This window comes from Sorex fumeus, unplaced genomic scaffold (genome assembly GCF_029834395.1).
Source record: "Sorex fumeus unplaced genomic scaffold, SorFum_2.1 ptg000026l, whole genome shotgun sequence".
NCBI classification, from domain to species: domain Eukaryota; kingdom Metazoa; phylum Chordata; class Mammalia; order Eulipotyphla; family Soricidae; genus Sorex; species Sorex fumeus.
This window is the reverse complement of record NW_026606083.1, coordinates 12,981,498-13,001,772: the sequence shown is the minus strand read 5'-3', so window position 1 is coordinate 13,001,772 and position 20,275 is coordinate 12,981,498. Positions and strand designations below refer to the sequence as shown.

Sequence of the window (20,275 nt, the reverse complement as noted above, 5' to 3'; positions counted from 1 at the left end):
TTAGCCGTCTCGCTGGCGAGACTCAACCCATCTTGGCATTGCAGCGTAGCATAGTTGCCCCAAGAAATCGTAAGCAACAGGTGATTTATTTCATTGGCTCCAAGGCTTTGGCCTCAGCACCGCTAGTTAAGACCAGGCCAACTGAGAGAGGAGGAGGCGTTCGAGGAGGGTAAAAACGTGCCAACGCCTGCCTATCTGGGGGGATAGGAAGCCGGTTCCACCAAAGCCACCCCCCACAGGTACAGGGAGACAGGTACGGGCCGGCCTAGCTAGAGGCCTCCATCCTCTCATCTCGGCAATCCCCGCCTCCCACTTCCGCTTCCGGGGCGGGGTCTCCGCGCTCCTCAGGCGGCGGCGGGGGCGGGAGCGCAGGAGGAGCAGGAAGTGGCCCGGGACTTCCGGGACGGGAAAGTCGGAGCTGCTGCCGGCCGTGGACTTGACAGGCGCGGTCCCTGCAAGTAGCCGCCGTCCTCCTCGGGTCTTGCTCGCGTCTCCCCTGCAGCCTCCTTCGCCGCCGGCGCCCCGCAGCTCCTGCCTCCCGTCGCCGCCCCTTCCCCATGTTCCGGGGCCGGAGTCGTGGACGCCGAGACCCGCTCGCCGGTGACCCATCATGTCCGAACTGACCAAAGAGCTGATGGAGCTGGTGTGGGGCACCCAGAGCAGCCCCGGCCTCTCGGACACCATCTTCTGCCGCTGGACGCAAGGTACCCAGCGTGGGGGCCGGGTGCTCCCCGCGCCAGCTTCGCTGCGGCTGCCGCGCCCGTGCCCAGCGCTGACCCCCCCACTTGGTGGACACGCCCTGCCTGCCCCCTTGGGGAGGATGGGGAGGCTGCCGGGAGCTCGGGCGCAGCCGGTCCCCGAAGACCCCGAGCGCCCCTGCCGCGCCGGGCTCGGGGAGGAGAAGGTGGGGCTGGGGCTGAACCGGCCTGGGAGGTGCGTGAGTGCGCGCCCTGCGCGGGCCCCTCGGGCCCCCCTCCCTGCAGGTGTCCGCCCAGCCCCGCCCTGGGGACCCCCCTCCCCTCCAGGTTCCCTCTCTCCCACTGGCCTTTCCTTCCGCAAAGTAGTTTTTGGCTGTTTCTGAAACGTCGCGGCGTGGGTCAGACATCGCCAGGCAAAGCCCGCCCGGGTGCCGCGGCACCCCGCTTTGCAAACGGTAGAGAGGGTACGGGGCCCAGGCCCTGGGCGTCTCCGCCGTAGGGCGGAAGTCCCGGGCCGCCCCTGGTGGTACCCAGAGCGATGATGCCCAGGGAACTTTGTGAACAGGATCAGAACGCAGCCGACGAGGCACGCATTTCAGCGCTGTGCGTGCGCTGGGCCGGGAACCGCGCTGGGCGCTTTCTACCCGTGCGGAGGGGCGGTGGGTGCTCATTCTTAAGCTTGGATATTACAGGAGCAACAGACACCTTAAGTTGGCGGTGAGTGGCAGATTAGGGTGCGATTCAGTGACCTGAAGGCAGCCTTCGAAGTCCGGAGGCTAATTAGTGTCAGTGGAAATCCCTGCAGACCAATAAGTTTCAGCTATTACCAAGAAAATATCTTCTTTTCAAAGGATGGAGATGGGAGGGTTAGCAGAGGAATTCTAGTGCCCTCCATATATATTTATTTTGGAGCAGAAATTCAGATTGTACGTAAGTGCCTCCCCCCTGCTAGTTTTGTTTCTCTTTAGGAGCTGATAAAATTTGAACCATGATGTATTCTTACAGGCAGTTAGGTTATTTAGGCCATCACTTTTGTTTTGCTCATGAGAAAAATGAGTGGTGAACAAAGTTACACACATGGATAGATGAATTCCAGTTCTCCCCACTCCGAATTTGACTATTTTTGTTATTTTCCTGTGTGTTTTCAAACTCAACGTGTAATTAGTTCAGCTTTTTACAGATTTGTCAGATATAACTCATATCCTCCTGAAATCTTGGAACACCTGCATTTGTGGATTTTAAAACTTAGCACCTTATTTATCCTAATAAGGAGCAGCCCTGAAATATACAAGTTTGTGAAGACTTTGAAAGATTTTTACTTCCCATGATTTACTTGACATGAGTTATTTACAGTGAGAAATAAGGTAATATTGAACCTCACATACATTAATAGTGTGATGAAAATTCAAGGTCCTTCAGTTCAGAGTAGATTTTTTTTTTTTTTTTTAGTGAAAACATTTTACTTGGAGATCTTTAAGAAGGGGAAGGAGTGAGAGAAAGTGAGAGAGAGCAATGCACCCAAGAGAAAATGCAGGCTTCTCCAAAGGAGAGATCTCCAACATACATACCAGCATTAGATATGGATGCATGAAAGTCCATATCTCAAGACGGGAGATGTGAGAGACACATGTGCTAGTGTGACACTTGTGCTCAGCCACGTGGCCACAAGCAGCACATGGGCTCAGGCGGTGTATAAGCCGGTACTTGGGTTTTAAGTTCAAGTTGTGTAGCTTAATTAATCCTCAGTTTTCTTCTTTGTAAACACAGTTGATGTTGGTGTCAACCATACATTTTGTTGCTGTGAGGAGTAAAGGCATGGAAAGACATTTAGGCCCTTAGAACAATAGCTGACATATTGCAAACACTCGGAAAATGGTAGCTTGCTTTAATGTGTGTTTCATTGTAAACCAAGCCAAAGACAGTTCTCTGGGCCCTGCCAACTGCAAGAAATTATCATTTATTTAATGGATAATTATTCAGAGTAGAACTTAATAATGACAACATTGGAATGCCCTGCCACCTTTTCGTCGTACCGAAGGTCATCCTCAAGATTCATTCCATAAGTACTATTTCAGGATAAAGGATCTTTCTTTTTGCCCGGCTTTTCAGAAAATGCAGTTAAGAGTGTGGATATGGAATTCCTCAGGGCCTCACACTGATGATGTTTTTAAGGCAGCCAGATCTGTGTTTTTTGAGCTCTCAGCTTTGAGCCAGAGAGTGGAATGCTGTGACGGGTTGTGCTCTAATAATTGCTGTCTGTGTTCCCGGGTACATTCTCAGAGGCCGAGTCACGGCCAAGGATTGTTGAGGCAACCTCTGGAGCGGGTGGGGAGAGGCACGGTGCGGCCTTGCTGCACTTGCCGGACTGCCTCAGTGATGTGATGTCACCTTTGGCTGGAGTTCAGTCCCCTCAATCTGAATGGAGAGCTGGATCTCTTTGGTCTTTTGAAAGCAAATTAGACCTATGGGATATTTGGGGATGAGTGTTTATGAAATGATGTCTAGGGATATTTCATTCATGAAGTTGTATCAATTGGTCATGTCAGATGGTTTTGATGTGTGTAAACAATATGTCACCAGTAGATGAGGCACGTTGTTTAGTTTCATCTTTCTGAATTTGGAAACTTTAGGTACTATGCTCAAGCACTTAACTCATAGAGTGAAGCATGGCCCTTTTTGGGGGTCTGTTTTAGATGACTCGTCTACAATTTTTTTAAATGTATGATTTGGGTTAGGGTTTTTTTTGGGGGGTGGAAAAGGAGGGTATCCCCAAACAGTGCTCAGGGGGCTCCGACTCATCCCTGCCACCTGGACTGTCAGTTTCTTGTGAGGGCTGGAGCAATTGTGCCCAGTTATGTTGTGTCTGGGATGGTTTGGGCCACTTAGTGGTATCAGAGGCCTCCTGTTTTTATACACAGTGACATTGGGGGATTATCTGGTGCCGGGGATAGAATCAAGGTGGCTTACAGCCAAATACCTCAACTCTTGGTACTGACTTTCCTACCACTTTTGGTCAGTATTTAACAATAAGTCAAGTAATTTAAAGGTTTGGGGTTCCTTTTTCTATTTTTGCTTTCTGGGCTTCACCTGGCTGTGCTTATGACTTGCTCCTTGCTCCTGGACTGCTCAGGGATGACTCTTGTTGGGGCTGTGGGGAGGAGGTGGGAGGTGGCTTGTGAGGTACCAGGGACTGAATTTAGTTTGGCCACATGCATGGCAAATGCCGTACAAGCTGCAGTGACACTCTGCCCCTCCAAAGTTCTTTAGTTTTAAATTGGAAATTTATGTTTAAATCCTACCTCATTGTACTATCTAAAGAAAAGCATGAGATAGGTACTTCCTTAGTTCATGAGCATGATTTAGCCTCCCTCCCTCGTTCCCACCAACTCAAACAGTGACCCAGAACTCTACAGTTTACACTTGGCAAAATGGGAAGAAAGTAAAAAAAATGAACCGAATATAGTATTGGCATATATGACACTAAAGGAAACAGGGAGTTTTGTGAGGGGTGACTGGGGTAGGCTGCATTTTAAGATAAGTTTTGAATTGATGCTTGACAGTGCTGATTTGGTTATGCAGCCATAGAACATTTGGACCTGGCGGAGGGAATGGCCATGATAAAGCATGTAATGCAGAGTAAGCCTGGAATGGAAAGGTTTGTTTAGCAGCAGAAGAAGCCACAGATGAGGATAAGGAGAGGACTAACAGATAGAGTAGGGAATGCTTTCTCCCCAGTCACGTCAGACCACTTAGACTATTACGCAGATGATTCTGGCTCTGAATGAAATAATGTGGTTATTGGAAGGTCTGGAACAAAGGAGCGATGTGATATCACAAGGTTTGGTTTGGTTTTGTTCAGGGGACCAAAAGGTTCCTGTGTTGGATCCCAGGTCCTCATACATGAAAGAGTTATGCTTACTACCACTTGTGATATCACTGGCCCTGTATCACAAGTTTTTGTGGTGTTCTTTTGCTTGGTTTGGGGGGCAGGAGATTGGGCCACACTCGGTGGCACTCCGGACTTACTCTGAGCTCAGTGCTAAGGGGTCACACCTGGTGGTGTTTGGGGAACCATACGCAGGCTTCAGGGATCAAACCAGGGTTGGCCGCTTACAAGGCAAGTCCGCAATCCCCATCTCAGCATCACATAGTTTTGCACTGACTGCTGTGTTTGAGAATAAACTAGTGGATGTGTGAGGCAGGAAGATCCACAGTAGACATTGCAGTAATCTGAAGGAGAAATGATGGTGGTTTGGGCCAAGAGAGTGGTAATGAAGATTGTAAGAAGTGCTCAGGTCAACTGTATCTCAGTAGAATCAAAGGAGAAGTCATCTAGCTTTGGGGAACGGAGAGAGTACAGAGGTTAAGGTGTATATATCTAGCAAACCCCAGTTTCGTCCTGGCACTACATGGTCCCCAGAATGTGCCAGGTGTAACCCTGGAGATGCTCGGCACCATTAGATGTGGCCCCCAGGCCCTGAACTCTCCTGGGGGTGGCCTGCAGGCTCCTGAGCACCCCCAGGTATGTCTCTGGGCCTGCTGGAGTGCACAGGGTCATTCCCCGCTCCATGGTGCCACATTTCAGTGGCACCAAATCCTTAGGTTGGAAGAGAATCCCAGCAGGGGCCCCCAGGACCTCCTGGCCACTGCTTGGGTCAGTATGTTGGGGGAGGAGGGGAGAGCTGTAGTCAACCGGAATTAGAGGTTTGAGTTTTCAGTACAAGATCATTTTTGTTATATAACTTTTGGGGAATTTGTTTTTAGGTCACCCTCTGTGGTGCTCAGAGCTTACCCCTGACTCTGTGCTTAGGAATTATTTTTGATGGACTTGGGGGACCATATGAGATGCTGGGTTCAAACCCAGGTCAGTCGCATACAAGGCAAGCTCCCTACCTGCTATACTGTTGCTCTAGCCCCGTATTTTTTTTTAATTGAATTACTGTGAGTTACAAAGATAACTCATGATTGAATTTCAGGTGTACAGTGTTCCAACTCCAAACCCTTCACCAGTGCGTTATATAATTTTTTAAAAAATGATTTAACAAATAAGTGAGGGATCAAAGCATGAAATATATTAATACATTTGGATTAAAGTTTGAAAGTGTAGTTAGATGCTTAGTGTAGTGTAATTAACCTTTTATTAAAGTAACACAATAATACAACAGCATCATTCATTTTCCTTCCAAATAAACTATAAATTATCACTGTGGAGCATAATAATTTCAGACATTTTTGTTTTTGATGGAAGATTTTTATTTCTCCTAAACATAGATTTTCCTTTCTTTGACCTACCTAAATGATAATTTATTATAACATCCAGTTTTTTTTTTAAGGTACACATGTATTGTGCCATACAAATATACAAAAGAAGAGCCCCTTGCACAGTTGCCTAAAACAAAATTGAAACTGAACATTTTGCATTTAATGTTCTTTCCACTGCTCTATTTCTTGACAGATAACAAAATAATGAAACTTAGGTGTTGGCGAAAATAAGTGTAACATAATAAGGACGTAACATCCAGTTTTTTTTAACTCATATTCTTATTTGGCTTTTGTTTTGGCTTGGGACACACGTGGTGGTGTTATATTTACTTATGGATCTTTCTTGATGGGGCTCTCGTAGCCATTATCCATTATTATTTCAATCATACATACCGTAAATGATTTTTGTGTGTTTTAAAATGATGTGTCTTTGCTTTGGACTTGTATACAGAAAAATACATGTGTCATTGGTAAGCTGGGTGTTTTTTCTCCCGGCTTTTTCTTCTTATTAGGGACTTTTTTTTTTGATACCATACCAAAAATCAGCCCGCAGTGGTTTCTTGTCCTAGCGATTCTCTGCAATATGAAATCTGAAGCCACTTCAGTAAGCGTCCCGCACTCTGCATCTAGCATAGACTCCCTGGGTCTGTCTTGTGCTGTAAGTGGATTTTTTCCCCATGCATTCATTTGTCATTTGGGAATTCTTGGCCTACTGGAGTGAAGCATCACTTCCAAATATTAATTCATTATGTAACATCAGAAGTCGCATTTACTACCATCAACACTGATCTCAGAAGCAGCTCAGGCATTCAGAAGCTGTCAGGCTCACAGTGGTTGGCATAAGTTTTCCAGATTTTAATTATTGCTTGAAAACTTATATTTTATTCACTGGTAAAAATACTGTCAAGTTATTTCCCTGAAAGTACCAGGCTGACTTCATTCATGTCAGAGAAAATGTGTGCCAAGTACTCAAGTCTGCATAATTATAATTCGTCCACAGCTTCTCACAGCAGAAAGAGTGCCCAGTTAAAGAGAAAAAGACAGCTAGTTTGGCTTCTGTTTAAAAAGCCGCACACGTGTCTTTCCTGACATCACACTGGCATCTCTTATCTCTCTAGTCACCCCAAACATTTTTTTTTCTTTTAGTTTTTGGTCACACCCAGCTGCAGTCCTCTCTCTCCATTCCTGCCCATTCGTACTGTTGTTTCTATTGTTGTGATTTTGTTTTTTTGTATGAGGAGATATTTTGCAGGGGGTGTGTTTGAGAGTGACGTTTGCTGGTCCAGAGACCAGCTGCACAGCTTGATGTGGACAAACAGGGCCAGCTGTCCCACCGCTGCTTTCAGCCATCAGTATGAATGTCAGCCCCAAGTGGAAACGCAGATTCTGGCTTTATGTTAACCTCTGCTGGGCTCTGAGAACGATGCTGCAGTACTTCCAGGCTCTTGACCTTGGGCAACTTCTCTTACTAGTAAACAGCTCTGTCACTTGGCCATTCTCTTCTAATTCTTAAGTACTCATAGCTTTCCTTTTTTTTTCTTTTTGTGTCACACCCAGTGATACTCGGGGGTTACTCCTGACTCTGCCCTCAGGAATTACTCCTGGTGGTGCTCCGGGGACCATAGGGGATGCTGGGGATTGAACCCAGGACAGCAGCGTGCAAGGCAAATGCCCTCCCCACTGTACTAACACTCCAGCCCGTCTTTCCTTTTTCAATTTTTGATGCCTGCACTCCTTTTTTGAACCTCTAGCCATTCAGCATCTGAAGTCCTTGATCTATGCTTCGAGCAATTCCCCTTTCCCCCTTTATTTGTATTATAGATAACAAAGCACTTATTAGCAAAGTTTACCTCTACTCTGTATTCTGAATCACATTTCACTGTTTCAAATTTAGTGTCTCTTCCCGACACTCTCATTCAGATTTTAGTGCTCCCCGTGACATCCAGTGCTTTAATCTGTGTCTTCATTCTATGCAGCAGTGTTGAGGTGATCCATCACCCTTTGCCTGGCGGAGTTTTTTGCCTTTCCAGCTCTTAAGTGTGTTTTTCTACCTCTTCTAATCTTGGTTAATCTCCTTTGCTGAGTCAGCTTCTGCTGGCTTTTTCGGATTCCTGGCTTCATTATCTTTGTTCTGCAGTTCTTACTCAAGTTAACTGCCATCCATATTGCTCTCTTGGATCTTATTTCCTCTCCTGAGCTCCAGACTCCTACTTCCCTGCTTTTCCTGAATACTGTCAGATGGTGCGCAAAGAGTTTTGAAGCTGAATTTGGCATCTCCAGAAACAAACTTCATTATCTTCCCTACCAAACTTCAGAAAAGATATTCAAAAACCTGTAGTTACTGAGTAATAACTATAAAACATGGAAAACTGATCAGAAGAACAGACAACTCAAATCTGTAATTCAAGACGCAGAACACTGAATAAGTAGTGACAGATTATGATTAGGGTTGGTAGGAGGTTCTACTTAGGAAGTCTCTGAAGATGCTCTATCATAACCAAATCAGGAATGAGAAGGATTTGGGTAAATGGAGTGACCCGCGGGCCCAGGGTATTACCTTAGGGTATTCTCCAGACCTTTTGTCGCTGTGGATGGTGAGGGTAAGAGGGCATGAGGGTGCCCAGGGCAGATGGGGTGCACACGCAGCGCCTTGTCTGCCCAGTGGTCTTCAGATGCTAATCCTTGAACCACACTTTTAACACCTGTGCATGCAACTGTTACGAGAATTGAAGAGCAACTTTGGGGCCATGGAAAAGAGTTTGGGTTTTATTCTCTTTGTAGCAAGAAACTGTTGATTGTTTTAAGCAGGCTGGTTTTCTGCATAGATCTGACTTCCACTTTTTTTTTTTTTAAAGCAGGGTAGTTTTTCTTGAACTAAACTTGCTTAGAAAGATGAGGAGAGAAAGTGCAGACATGTGTGTTCAAGAGAACACAAGCTTCTCCAGAGAGGAAATAAACAAAGAAACATTGAGACAAACAAGCAGAATAATGTGTTCTCTTGAACAAAGCCTGACTTCTAGTTGGAAACTGTTCCTTTGGCACTCTGTGGAGAAGGGTTGGCGATTGGTGGTAAGGTGTAGAGAGATGGACAAATTTAGTCAAAGTGCTTTACAGTAGTCTGTGTGAGATACATTGACGGGTGAGCTAAAACCAAATAGATTAATGATGGAATAGAAATGGAGAGATGGGGCTGGAGCAATGGCACAGTGAGTAGGAAAGCCTTGCACACCATTCCACGTCACACTCCCACAGTTCCTCCCACTGCATTAAAGATTAAATTTCCATCCAACCCACTGACTTGCTGCTGCTACCAAACTCTTGTGCTGCAGCAATGGTGCTTTCTTGGAAGTCGTTCTCCCCTCTCACATCTCTGGCCCATTTAATTCAAGATCAGCGTCAAAGATGGACTTGACTGGGGGAGAAAGGTCCTTCCTGCCCACATACACATTAGCGTCTTCATGTTTTTGTTACAACATGCACTTATTCCTGGGGAGAAGTAGTTATCTGCTTTGGGGACCACACCCAGCAGAACTTTGGCCACTCCCAGCTCTGTGCTGGTAGCAGGGAGGAGGGGTTTGCTCTCAGCAGTGCTCAGATGACCCTGTTGGTCCTTAAGATGACCCCGGCCCTCCTGCATGATTGTCCAGAGAATAGCATGGCCCTGTGCAGGAGTGATCAGTTTCTTTCTGCATCCTCATGGTGCCGTTGGCTCCTTTTCACCAGGACTGTGACATTCACGTATGTGCTCTAGATGCTCGGCATGCCATCTCATGTCCTTTAAATACTTACTGGAAGAGTGATGGAATTAATGACTCAACAGACTTAATGTGATTCAACAGATTTCTAGCATGTTGAAATGGAAAGGATGTCTGTGAAGAGAGATCCCTGGAGATCTAGAGAGGAAATGAGCTGAAGGTTCCCAGAGTCTTCTCCCCTTTGAGCCCAGGCGCCTGGGAGAGCTTTGCTAGCTACTCTCAGTCTGAAACTATTGGACCCCGATCCATTCCCCAGCCCACCAGATGATGCGTTTGTTTCTAGCCAAAGAGTGTGATCAGAGATTGAAATTAAAATAGATGCTTATGGGAAAGGGCCTATAGGAGCCCGAGTCGCATCTGTTGACGAGGACACCACCCTCAGCGCCGCAGTCCCCCAGTACAGAATCTGTTCGCATGCCCTCCGGAGGGGACACACCATCCTGCATCTTACAGGATTCTTCCATTTTCCTCCCCACAGGGGTTGTGCCCAGCCCACTTGCAGGCATTTGGCTGTCGTGGCAAGGGCTCTTTCTCAGCAGAGTGCATCAAAACGACGACATTCATCTACCCCCAAATGCGTTTGGCTGCCAACTTGGATTCCGCTTTTAATCTTAGCAACTTGCTTTTGTTTGTAGGGTTTGTGTTCAGCGACTCAGAGGCATCGGCGCTTGAACAGTTTGAAGGCGGACCCTGTGCTGTCCTCGCACCCGTCCAGGTAATAGACCCCCTCCAGGACCCCGGAGGTTGTATTCAGACTATGCCAGCTCGACTTCCTGTCACTACTGTCTCCCATCAGGCTCGCTCAGTTGGGGTTTCTCTTCTACTCCTGCAGTTGCAATAAATACCCCAAATAAAAATGGAATCAGAACTGCGCTAACAGGTCGACTTTATTTTCCAAAAGATCAAAGGTTCTGTCCGATGTTCAGAAGCTCAGGAGCTCATGATTCTGTTGAATAAGAACATTCTAGAGGGGAGGCCTGTGCTTCACAGCAATGGTGCTCTTTTTATTTGGTCTATTAAAATAGTAATTCCAACACATTAAAGATGACTTCCTAATTTTTGCGGCCTAAAACTTAATAAAATTTTAATGTAAATTCACAGTTTATACTATTCTAGTTTATAGCTTTGTCCTTTTGGAGTAACACTGGTAGTGACTCAAATAATTTTCAAAGAAAATTTGCTTTGCCAAAGCAAAAATTTCTTTGGTCAAAAGATAGACTTAGTTTGGCTTACATATATTTGAATCTTGGTATGCTATATTCATTCTCACTAGGGATCAAAAACCTGCAAATAAAAATCACTGGTGTCTATCGAATACTTTTCGCAATCCTTAAATATGAAATAATTGGCATAGAGCATAGTACGTGGATGAGTAGATTGATTGCTATGTGGTAGAAGTTTATACTTTGATTTTGGGAAGAAAGCTTTTACATTATAATTGAAACCTAAAAAGATGATTTGATGAAGTAGTTTTACTTATATGGATCTTATAGAAATAATCCCAAATAGATATGTAAGAGGTTGTATTCAAAAAGCTTGGATATTTTAGCAAAAGCTTAACAACCTACTATATAACCATGTAAATTAAATGTGGAATAATGGTGTTTTGATGGCTTGATAGGCAATTATTAAGAATAGTTATTAATTCTCTGGGAAAAGAGAGAGCATCAATCAGTCCTATATCTAGTATGCTTCTCACATGTGATCAGGTGTAAATCAAGTGTGAAAGGCTAAAGGAAGCCCATTAGCAAAAGGGCATGGGAACGGAGTGAAGTAATGGTGAAACAGTGGTGACACCCCTCACTCTTCCAAAAGTGTGTAATGTAGTTACAGTATTCAACTATGATTGCTTTCATTTTAGGTAAAAATCAGAAACACTTTATTGTTGTCTGTGTAAACTTCTTTTATATTTTATTATTTCATTAAAATACTTCGAAATGACTCCTTATGCCAGTGACCTATGCAAGTCACTGTGCTACGTGTATTACTTTGATTACCTTACAGAATCCTAAGTTTGTGCTCTGCATATGTGTATTTTTGTTTGTTTAGGGGCCACACCCAGTGATGCTCAAGGGTTATTCCTAGCTCTGTGCTCAGGAATTATGCTGGACAGGCTCAGGGGACCAAATGGAGTGATAGAATTCGATCCAAGTCAGTCACGTGTAAGGCAAGCACCCTACTCACTGTATGATCTCTCCAGCCCTGCTGTATTTATGTGAATGAGTAAAGTGGTGGACTGAATTCAAACCCTGTGCTGCCTTATTAAAAGGAGGCCTTACCTGTAGGTGGCTAACTTCAGACACTGTGAGTCATTGCCATGGTATTCTCTTCATCTTGAATTGGCTGGGGAGAAATTCAGGTACAGTAGGTGGAGCCCAAGGAGGGTACAAAATAGCCCTTCAACCCCCTTTGAGAAGGAAACATTGTACCACCACAAACTACTTTCAGTCTAGCCACCAGGGCAGCTGAGCTTACTAACAGAAGAAAATTAGGAAGGCATCAAGCTGAGAGCATTTGCGGTCAGATCAGGGGTTCGGAGCTGCCTGTGAAGACTGATGGCTCTCCAAGCGGAGCCGCAGAGCTGGAGGACTCAGCTGGGATGGGTCTCACCCCAGGGGATGGAAGAAGACATGTTCCTCTTCCCATGGGCCCTTCTTGTTGTCCATGGAGAAGTGGATTTCTTTTGTTTCCCTGTGATACACCTGATACTTTGCATCAGTTCTTTTTTGCCAGGTGATAATGATTTTTGGAAAAATTATTTTATGAATATAAAAGCAAGTTTATGGTAGTATATTCTGAGTAAATAACAACTTCACGGTTACTCTTGAATATGAGGAGGAAAGCATTTGAAATGGTAAGATCAGAAAGCGAATACAAATGATTTTATTTACCCTAATAGTGAATAATAATTTGAGGTATGTTTATAAAAATGTATTCTAATAACTATTGCTTTCATTGTATAAAGGCATTTCTTTTGAAGAAGCTCCTGTTTTCCTCTGAGAAGTCATCTTGGAGGGATTGCCCAGGTAGGATGGCTGTCTTCCATGAATTTTACCCCGTCTTTCCTTTTGTGGGTGATCCAGGTAGCATTTATTGGTAATAGTTTAATTATAATTGTCTCTTAAAATGACAGGTTCTTTTCAAAAGTTTGAGAACGTTTTGTGAATAGTGACTCCAAATTTTAAAGATAGGTCATTTCAAAATTGATTTTCTTAACTGGGAAATATAAGACAGAATAATACAATTCAGGGGGGAAAAAACCTTGTACCTCCTGCTAAACATAGTGCAGCTCCTCAAATAATAATATACCATAAGGAATATGGTATTTATATTTGTTTTGTCTTAAAGAACTCAATTTATTGTATTTTTGCCTCTTCTAGTATAATGCCTTAGACAATACAAAACACTGCGGTTCTTTCTGAATTAAATCGAAAATGAAGCTGTCCTATTTGCTGGTGTCTGGTTCCATTAGGGGGCAGAGAGGGTGTAGCCCAGTGGTGACAGACACTATAGTTCCACTTGACAGTCTACACAGATTCCCTTCACTGGCCCAAATTTATGAGAACCTCATAACTACTTCTGGAAGAAGGTAGAATGTGTTATAAAAACGGTGTCCCTGCTAAACCACACCCATGGGATCTGCTAGTGATTTTTATAAAAGTGAAAGTATTGCTATCTTGCTTCTTATTAAGAAATAGCCAATACTAGAAGTCCATTTTAGTCAAGATGAAACTGTTGAAGAGTTGCTGTTAGCAAGAACATGTTAGTAATAAACTTGATGCATGGAATTGACTTTGAAGATGTTTGTGTTGCATTTTCTTAGCTGACCTCCACATGATGAATGCAGTGGTGGTTAGAAAGTGAGTGGTCCAGTCCCTGCCTTCAGCGGATTTGTGATCCGTTTGGAGAAAGAAACCTCTTTGCAGGTGCTATATCAACCTCCTTTGATATAGGGACTATACATAACACTGTTCTCCTGTTGTTTATCGATTTGCTTGAGCGGGCCCAGTAACGTCTCTCTTGTGAGACTTGTTGTTACTGTGTTTGGCATATCGAATACATTATGGGTAGCTTGCCAGGCTTTGCTGTGCAGGCGAGATACTCTCAGTAGCTTGCCGAGCTCTACGAGAGGGGCGGCAGAGGAATTGAACTCAGGTCTGCCAAGTTGGCCGTGCGCAAGGCAAATGCCCTACCACTGTGCTATTGCTCCAGCCTAGGGACTATATATAATACATTAAATATCATATATATCATGTATAAGATATGTATAACATGTTACGTATTACATGTTATATAATGCTATATGTAATCATATATATTATAAATAATATAGCTCTACGCAAATTCAGAAAGGGAGATTGTGTTACGAGATGAATACAGCTTGAAAAGGGTTAAGATTTGGGAGGAAATTGTGTATTTGTGCTATTTTCTGTGTGCGTCAACTCTTGGGCCTCTGCAGCCCCATGTCCAGAACCTTCTGATTCATAGCTCTGTGTTATGCGGCAGAGCTGCAGCGGTCTCTGCTGATGGCATGGGCCATGCTATTCTCGGTGCCTAGGGTGTGCTGCCTCATTCCCCTGCCCCCCGTGGGACAGTGAGATCAGAGACACTAGACGGATTCAGAAAGGAAGGGCAAAAAATAGAATCTCAGCGGGCTTTCCTGTGCCCGCCTCTGTAATGCAGCAAACTGTGACTTCATCACCCCGTTTGCAGCCTGACCGGGATGGGGGGTGTCTCCGAACAGAAGGACCCAAGGAGATCTTTCCCCGTCTAATGCTTCTGCATTTCCCACAGTTCCTTTTCTAATTGATGGCTGCGTTTAAGAAGTGGCAGCTTTTTCACCCACCAGCACCTTATTTTTCAAAGGGAACACTGGACATGTGTTTTTCTATGGGTATTTTTTCTGCTACTTACAAGGCTTGATTTCACATCAGTAAGTGAGCACGGGCTTGACAAAACTATCCCCCCGCCTCACCCCCATTATAATGTCCTCCGTTTGGTTATTTTTAGAGGAGGAGCGGAAGGAACTCCTATGTCATACATTATGTGACATTTTAGAAAGTGCTTGTTGTGACAACTCGGGACCCTACTGCTTGGTGTCGTGGCTCCGAGGAAAGACAGCTGATGGAAGTACCAGTGGTTCTGGGGGGCCTGCGGAGTCCAGCTGCCAAGTGGAACATCCTTGTAAGATACATTTTTATGTCCTGAAGTTTCACTCTGGACCTTTGTTTGAATGGCTCTGTTGAAAAATTTGAAGGGAAGTATATTCAGTTTCTGTAACAATTTTCCTTTTAACAACAAAGATGAATTCATGAAACCTTATTTTTTTTTAATTTCCAGTTTCATTATTATAATTGCTCAAGGATACAGCATTTACATTTGCTTTCATTTTAAGGGGGAAAGTGGAAATGCAGCTCAAACTCTTAAAATTTTTACTGCAGCTTTATGATAGTCTCTTGAGCTTTGCCACTCTCATTAGAAAGTTTAAAGAATTATTTTTAACGTGCTGTGGCTTCAGAAGCTTTCATGTTTTATTTGGTATTGGAAAAGGTTGGCAGAGATGACAGAAATTTTCTGAAATATCTTCTGTTGCTTTCTAGAATAACAATGAAGAAGGACAATTTTCTCTAAGATGGTTTTTCTTTTTCTCCTGAATATTTGGACATTGCTGGCATTTGAATTATTTAAAAGAAGTTTTCATAATGGGCTTCAATTGCGCCTTCACTGAAGATTTCTTTTTTAGTGAAACTTTCTCATTCATAAAAATTACATATTCTGTGATCGTTAGCCTTTGAAAATTGTGATGTAACTGACCTGAAAACTACCATAATGAGCTAGAAAGATGCTTCTAGTAGTGACAAAGCCAGATAAAAGAATTGCTTTTTTGTTCTTTGTTTTCAGGAATCACCTGATAGGTGGCTAATAGGTGGCATTTGATAACTGGTAACCCTCGGTGCCTCTACCAGTAACTGAATTCTACTGTTGCATTTCATTAATGACCATCTCTATGGAAATTGTTTTTAAGAAAATTGGACACCTTATTTTCAGAAAATATATTGCAGTTGCTCATGATGGATATATGTGTTTGTGTATAGGACTTGTTTGGGACTCTTGTCTTCACAGGCTGAAACGTTTCTATGATATCAGGGACTTTGCTCTTTAACTTCCAATTGTAGCAGCAAATGCTCATACTAAGTTTGCAAACCAAAATTTAAAACAATATTAACAGTTAAATGATGCTTTTCTGTTAGGCCTTACAAATATACCCCTTCAAAAAAGAAGTCAACGTATTTTAAGAAAACAAAGTGGAAAAATAGTCATAAGGACAATTGGCTTATGATTTGCTCTTTAACTCCTAATTGCTAGGAGTTGAATAAAACGAGGAGTTTCATTTAAAATATTTGAATTTGGAGAGGAGGAGACAAAAATTGTTTTAAAGAATATGTACTTGAAGCCAGTCTCTATACTACTGTGTAAGAAAGGAGCAAAAATACTTTGCAGCATTAAAAAATTATTTGACAGTATACTCTGTGTGCCTTCTATAAACATGCATTTTTGAAGTGAGATTTGCTGTAGATTAAATGACTTTATAATTGATTAACTTTGAGACTTTAGCAGTGAATTTAGCTGGGCATATTATATTGAGATTTCTCTCCAAAAAATACATTTCAGAAAGTTTTACTTACTTAGCCTCATTTTAAAATAAGAAAGTAAACCATATTTCAGATGTTTTTTAATATTGCATAAGTTTTAGAAGTTTTAGCTGAAAAATTGAGACTATACCTTGGATATTGACAGATGAGCTCATTTATATTAAAATTTGTATTCCATTATAACAATCTATTTTACCTGTTCTTTCCTTATTCCCAGTTATGTTCTTGTGTTTTATTTTTTTTCTGCCATCCTGCCTGCTAAGCTTTTTATTTTGCTTGCCTCTTTTCCCTAAATTACTATATGTCTACTCTCAAAATGTAGATCCAGCAAAAATATTAGATAAGCACTGCAGAGTAATCAGTACAGTTTACAAAAGGTTAGGTAGAATTTTCACTTTATCTTGAAATTTTACGTGTGAAGCAATCCCCACCCCCACCCCTTGTCAATATGACCTTCTGTACAAGCATTACTTTCATTGGCTTGTGTGGTGTGTGTAGTTTTGGCTTGTTGGTAATGCAGTTGTTTGCAGTAGTGAATGCTCAGGTTCAGCTTCAGTTTGTTTCCCAAACAGATGAAGAAATCATTTACGTACATTTGAATTTCTAGACATTCTAGTAATTTAACTTGAAAATTAAAAAAAAGCATTGAAAAGTTAACATGATGGGACATTTTAAAAGTGTAAATAGAAAAGTTTTATTTTTAAATGCATACATTTTCAAAAGAGAATACCTTTGAAAGTCCTTATTAAAGGTTTTGACCATTGTTCCTTTGACAAATCAGAATGGGCGTTTTAATCGGCCTTCCGTGGTCCTTAAAGTCATTTATTTATCTTGGAGTCAGGATCTCTCTGGGCTAAACCTCAGCTAGACTGACTATCCCATGCTCTCGGGAAGATTCTTTGTGCTCTGAGCTGCTCTTTACCCAGGCTGGTAGCACCGTCTGGAGGAGGAAGTGAGGAGAGACCTGCTTCCAGGGGAAGGGGGCCTGGCATGTCCTTGAGTGCTGAACACACACTCCCTTTGAAGACTGTGGTCTTGACTTTCTTTGATTTTAAAAGCCATTTAAATTATGCCATCTTAATACATCTCAGTGTTACTGGAAACCCAACATTTGTGTAAATAAATGGGGAAACAAACTTAAAAAAGGCTGAGGTTGAACCTGTGTTTTCAAAGTGCTATGCCATCTTATACACCTTTGTTTAGTAGTTGAGCATTAAAACTAAAGACTTTTCTATTCGAAGAAGCTAAGCTATGATGAGTTTATTTGGATCTGTGACTCGAAAGACTCCCAAAAGTGCAGCACATATTACTGACATGTGAAGCACTGTGACTTAATAATTCCTCGTATTTTTAAAGCTCCTAACCTAAGTAAATTGAAAAGAAATGTTTGTCTTAAATCACCCTTTTACATTCTCAGTATTATACCCATTTTAGTTATTTTCACGGTAACTAAGATGCTGAAATAGAGTTGTATGTTATAGTAAAATTAAATAAACTGAGAATTTTAAGGGAGTAAGAACATAGGGAAACATTTGATTGCTCGAAAGTATTTACAGTCTGCTGTGTGTATCTTGTGTCATTTATTTGCCATGTGTAGTGCTGAAAAGTGTCTTTTATGTATAGCTGCCTTGGCTGTCGAAGAGCTTGGCTTTGAGCGATTTCATGCATTAATTCAGTAAGTAACATCAGAACATTTAAAATACTTAACATTGTGGACACATTGCCATTTTTAGCTTGTTGATAATGTGATAAGGACCTTAAGATTTACATGTTAGAGCTTTTATTTGTTTTGCAGTTAAACAATAGTTTGTAAGTGTGTTGTTAAAATCATCAAATTCCTAAATTAAATGCCAAATGCACTTTTTAAAATAAAGGTTTCTGTGTCATGAGAAAAATCATTTAGCTGCTTGTTCCCTGAGTGCATATACAGATTTTTTTAGTAGAATAAGTTTCAAATTATTTATTTTTCAAAATAATGCTTTCTGTAAATGTTAAGAGCCATATTTTCATTAGAGAGTAAAAACAACATTATTAAAAAGATAAGGAGAGCTGTTGATAGATACATTGGTGGCATTTGAAATATGCAGTATACTAATTTCTTTTACAAGAAACCACAAATGTACATTTTAGTTTGGGTATTGGGGTACTTGTCAGATAGTTTTCATATTTTAAAAAGCCAAGTTTTGTTTGGTCTTCAACAGCTCTTGGAAGAAAGTGACTTCATTTTTCAAATAATAGTGGAATTATGGAGAGAATTTCTCGGTGCCTGGCCAGAAGTACAGAAGTAAGGCATTTGCCTAGTTTGCAGCCGACCCTGGTTCAATGCCTGCACCACATATGGTCCCCTGATAACTACCGGGCTGGCTCCTAAGCCTGGAGCCCTGAATAGACCCTCAGCTTTGCTGGCTGTGGCCCAAACCATGTGCTCCTCCAAAAAAAAGAATTTATTGGGAAGATGCTTTACCTAAAAGATGAGAGATTCCCTGCCACACAGCAGTCATATTTTACATTGAGTCACAGTAAGACCAGGGCTGTTGCTTGGCTATAGAGCAATTGTCTTGCATGTGTGAAGCCCTGGGTTCAAACCTGGCACCACCGAAAAATTACTTTTATGTATATAGTTGATCGTTGTCTGCAATTAACTATTGCTCTTACTGGCTATATTTGTGTTAGAAGATTTGAGACACTTGAAAAATATTCTGTTAGTAGATGTTTTATATACAGGATAATTTTTAAAAATTTCTCATTTATGAATGCGGAGTCAATTTCATCATGGCACTAATATTTCATTCTTTTTCCCCCCCAGAAAAAGATCATTCAGAAGTTTGTCAGAATTAAAAGATGCTGTATTGGATCAGTATTCAATGTGGGGAAACAAATTCGGAGTATTGCTTTTTCTGTATTCTGTGTTACTGACCAAGGTGTGTTTGCAAAGATGCTTCCTCTGGCTTTGGTAGTTTGAGTTTAGTACTGTTTTTCCTGCTGTAATGGGGAATTGAATTCTTGATGTCATTCCTAAATCTGAGAACAGTCATCTCATATGATAATAATAAGGAAATCAGCTTCTCTTTCTTCCTCACTGTCACATTTACTTTCTCCCCCTCAATCTTCTGGACTTGCAGAAGCTACCAGTTATTTTCTAATGATGAAGTGCTCCCTATTCTGAATGTTACCTTCTTTGTCCTTAGCCTTATATAGCAGTTGAGCCTTTAACCCCCATCTTACAAGCTTTTGAACTTCTATTCCTTAAGAAATCATTATACATATTCTCCTATGACATCCCAATTCTTCTCTTTTTATTTTGATAACTTCTCCATCTTTTCCTGTTATCACATGTTCCTAAATGTCCCCCTGAAAGCTTTTGTTTGTTTGTTTTCTTTTTGGGTCACACCTGGTGATGCTTAGGGGTTACTCCTGACTCTGCACTCACTCTCCTGGCATGCTTGGGGGACCATATGGAAAGCTGGTGATCAAACCCGGGATAGCCATGTGCAAGACAAACTCCCTACTCACTATACTATCTCTTTGGCCCCCTGAAATCTGTTTATACTGCAGAAATTCCAGTCCCTACATCATTATGCTTGTATGTTTAGGGATGTTCTATATTCTCTCATCTTGCCTTATGTGGTTAATTCCACCATGTACACTTCTACTCCAACCTTTTTCCCCAAGTGCCATCCTCATTCATCTCAGTTGTGTATCCTACTACATTTATCATATTTGAAATCAAATTTCATTTGACACATTTATTGAGCATTGCCAGGCTCTTTGTATGGGTTCACTTTTTTTTTAAGTAATAATTCCTGTTTGGTATTGTAAAAAATGGACACATTAATTACTTCCAACTTGGCAGTGTATTGTGGTGTTTGTTCCACACACAAAGCATTGTGGGAAACTTTGGAGATGT

At 42.2% G+C, this 20,275-nt stretch overlaps 1 protein-coding gene across 2 annotated transcripts in view; it reads left to right on the top strand.

Annotated features, from left to right (window-relative positions):
- The first annotated feature begins 368 nt into the window (after positions 1–368).
- The window catches only part of MINDY3 (MINDY lysine 48 deubiquitinase 3), a 64,187-nt gene continuing 44,280 nt past the window's right edge, over positions 369–20,275 (top strand). Inside the window, exons 1-6 of one of the 2 annotated variants that reach the window (XM_056114658.1) lie at positions 369–704; positions 10,351–10,430; positions 12,681–12,741; positions 14,726–14,899; positions 17,992–18,043; positions 19,175–19,289. In XM_056114658.1, coding sequence (XP_055970633.1) covers positions 611–704; positions 10,351–10,430; positions 12,681–12,741; positions 14,726–14,899; positions 17,992–18,043; positions 19,175–19,289 — 576 coding nt within the window. In that variant the 5' untranslated portion in view covers positions 369–610. Of the gene's footprint in view, positions 705–10,350; positions 10,431–12,680; positions 12,742–14,725; positions 14,900–17,991; positions 18,044–19,174; positions 19,290–20,275 lie in introns of those variants that run through there. The other variant, XM_056114659.1, reaches the window with a different exon arrangement.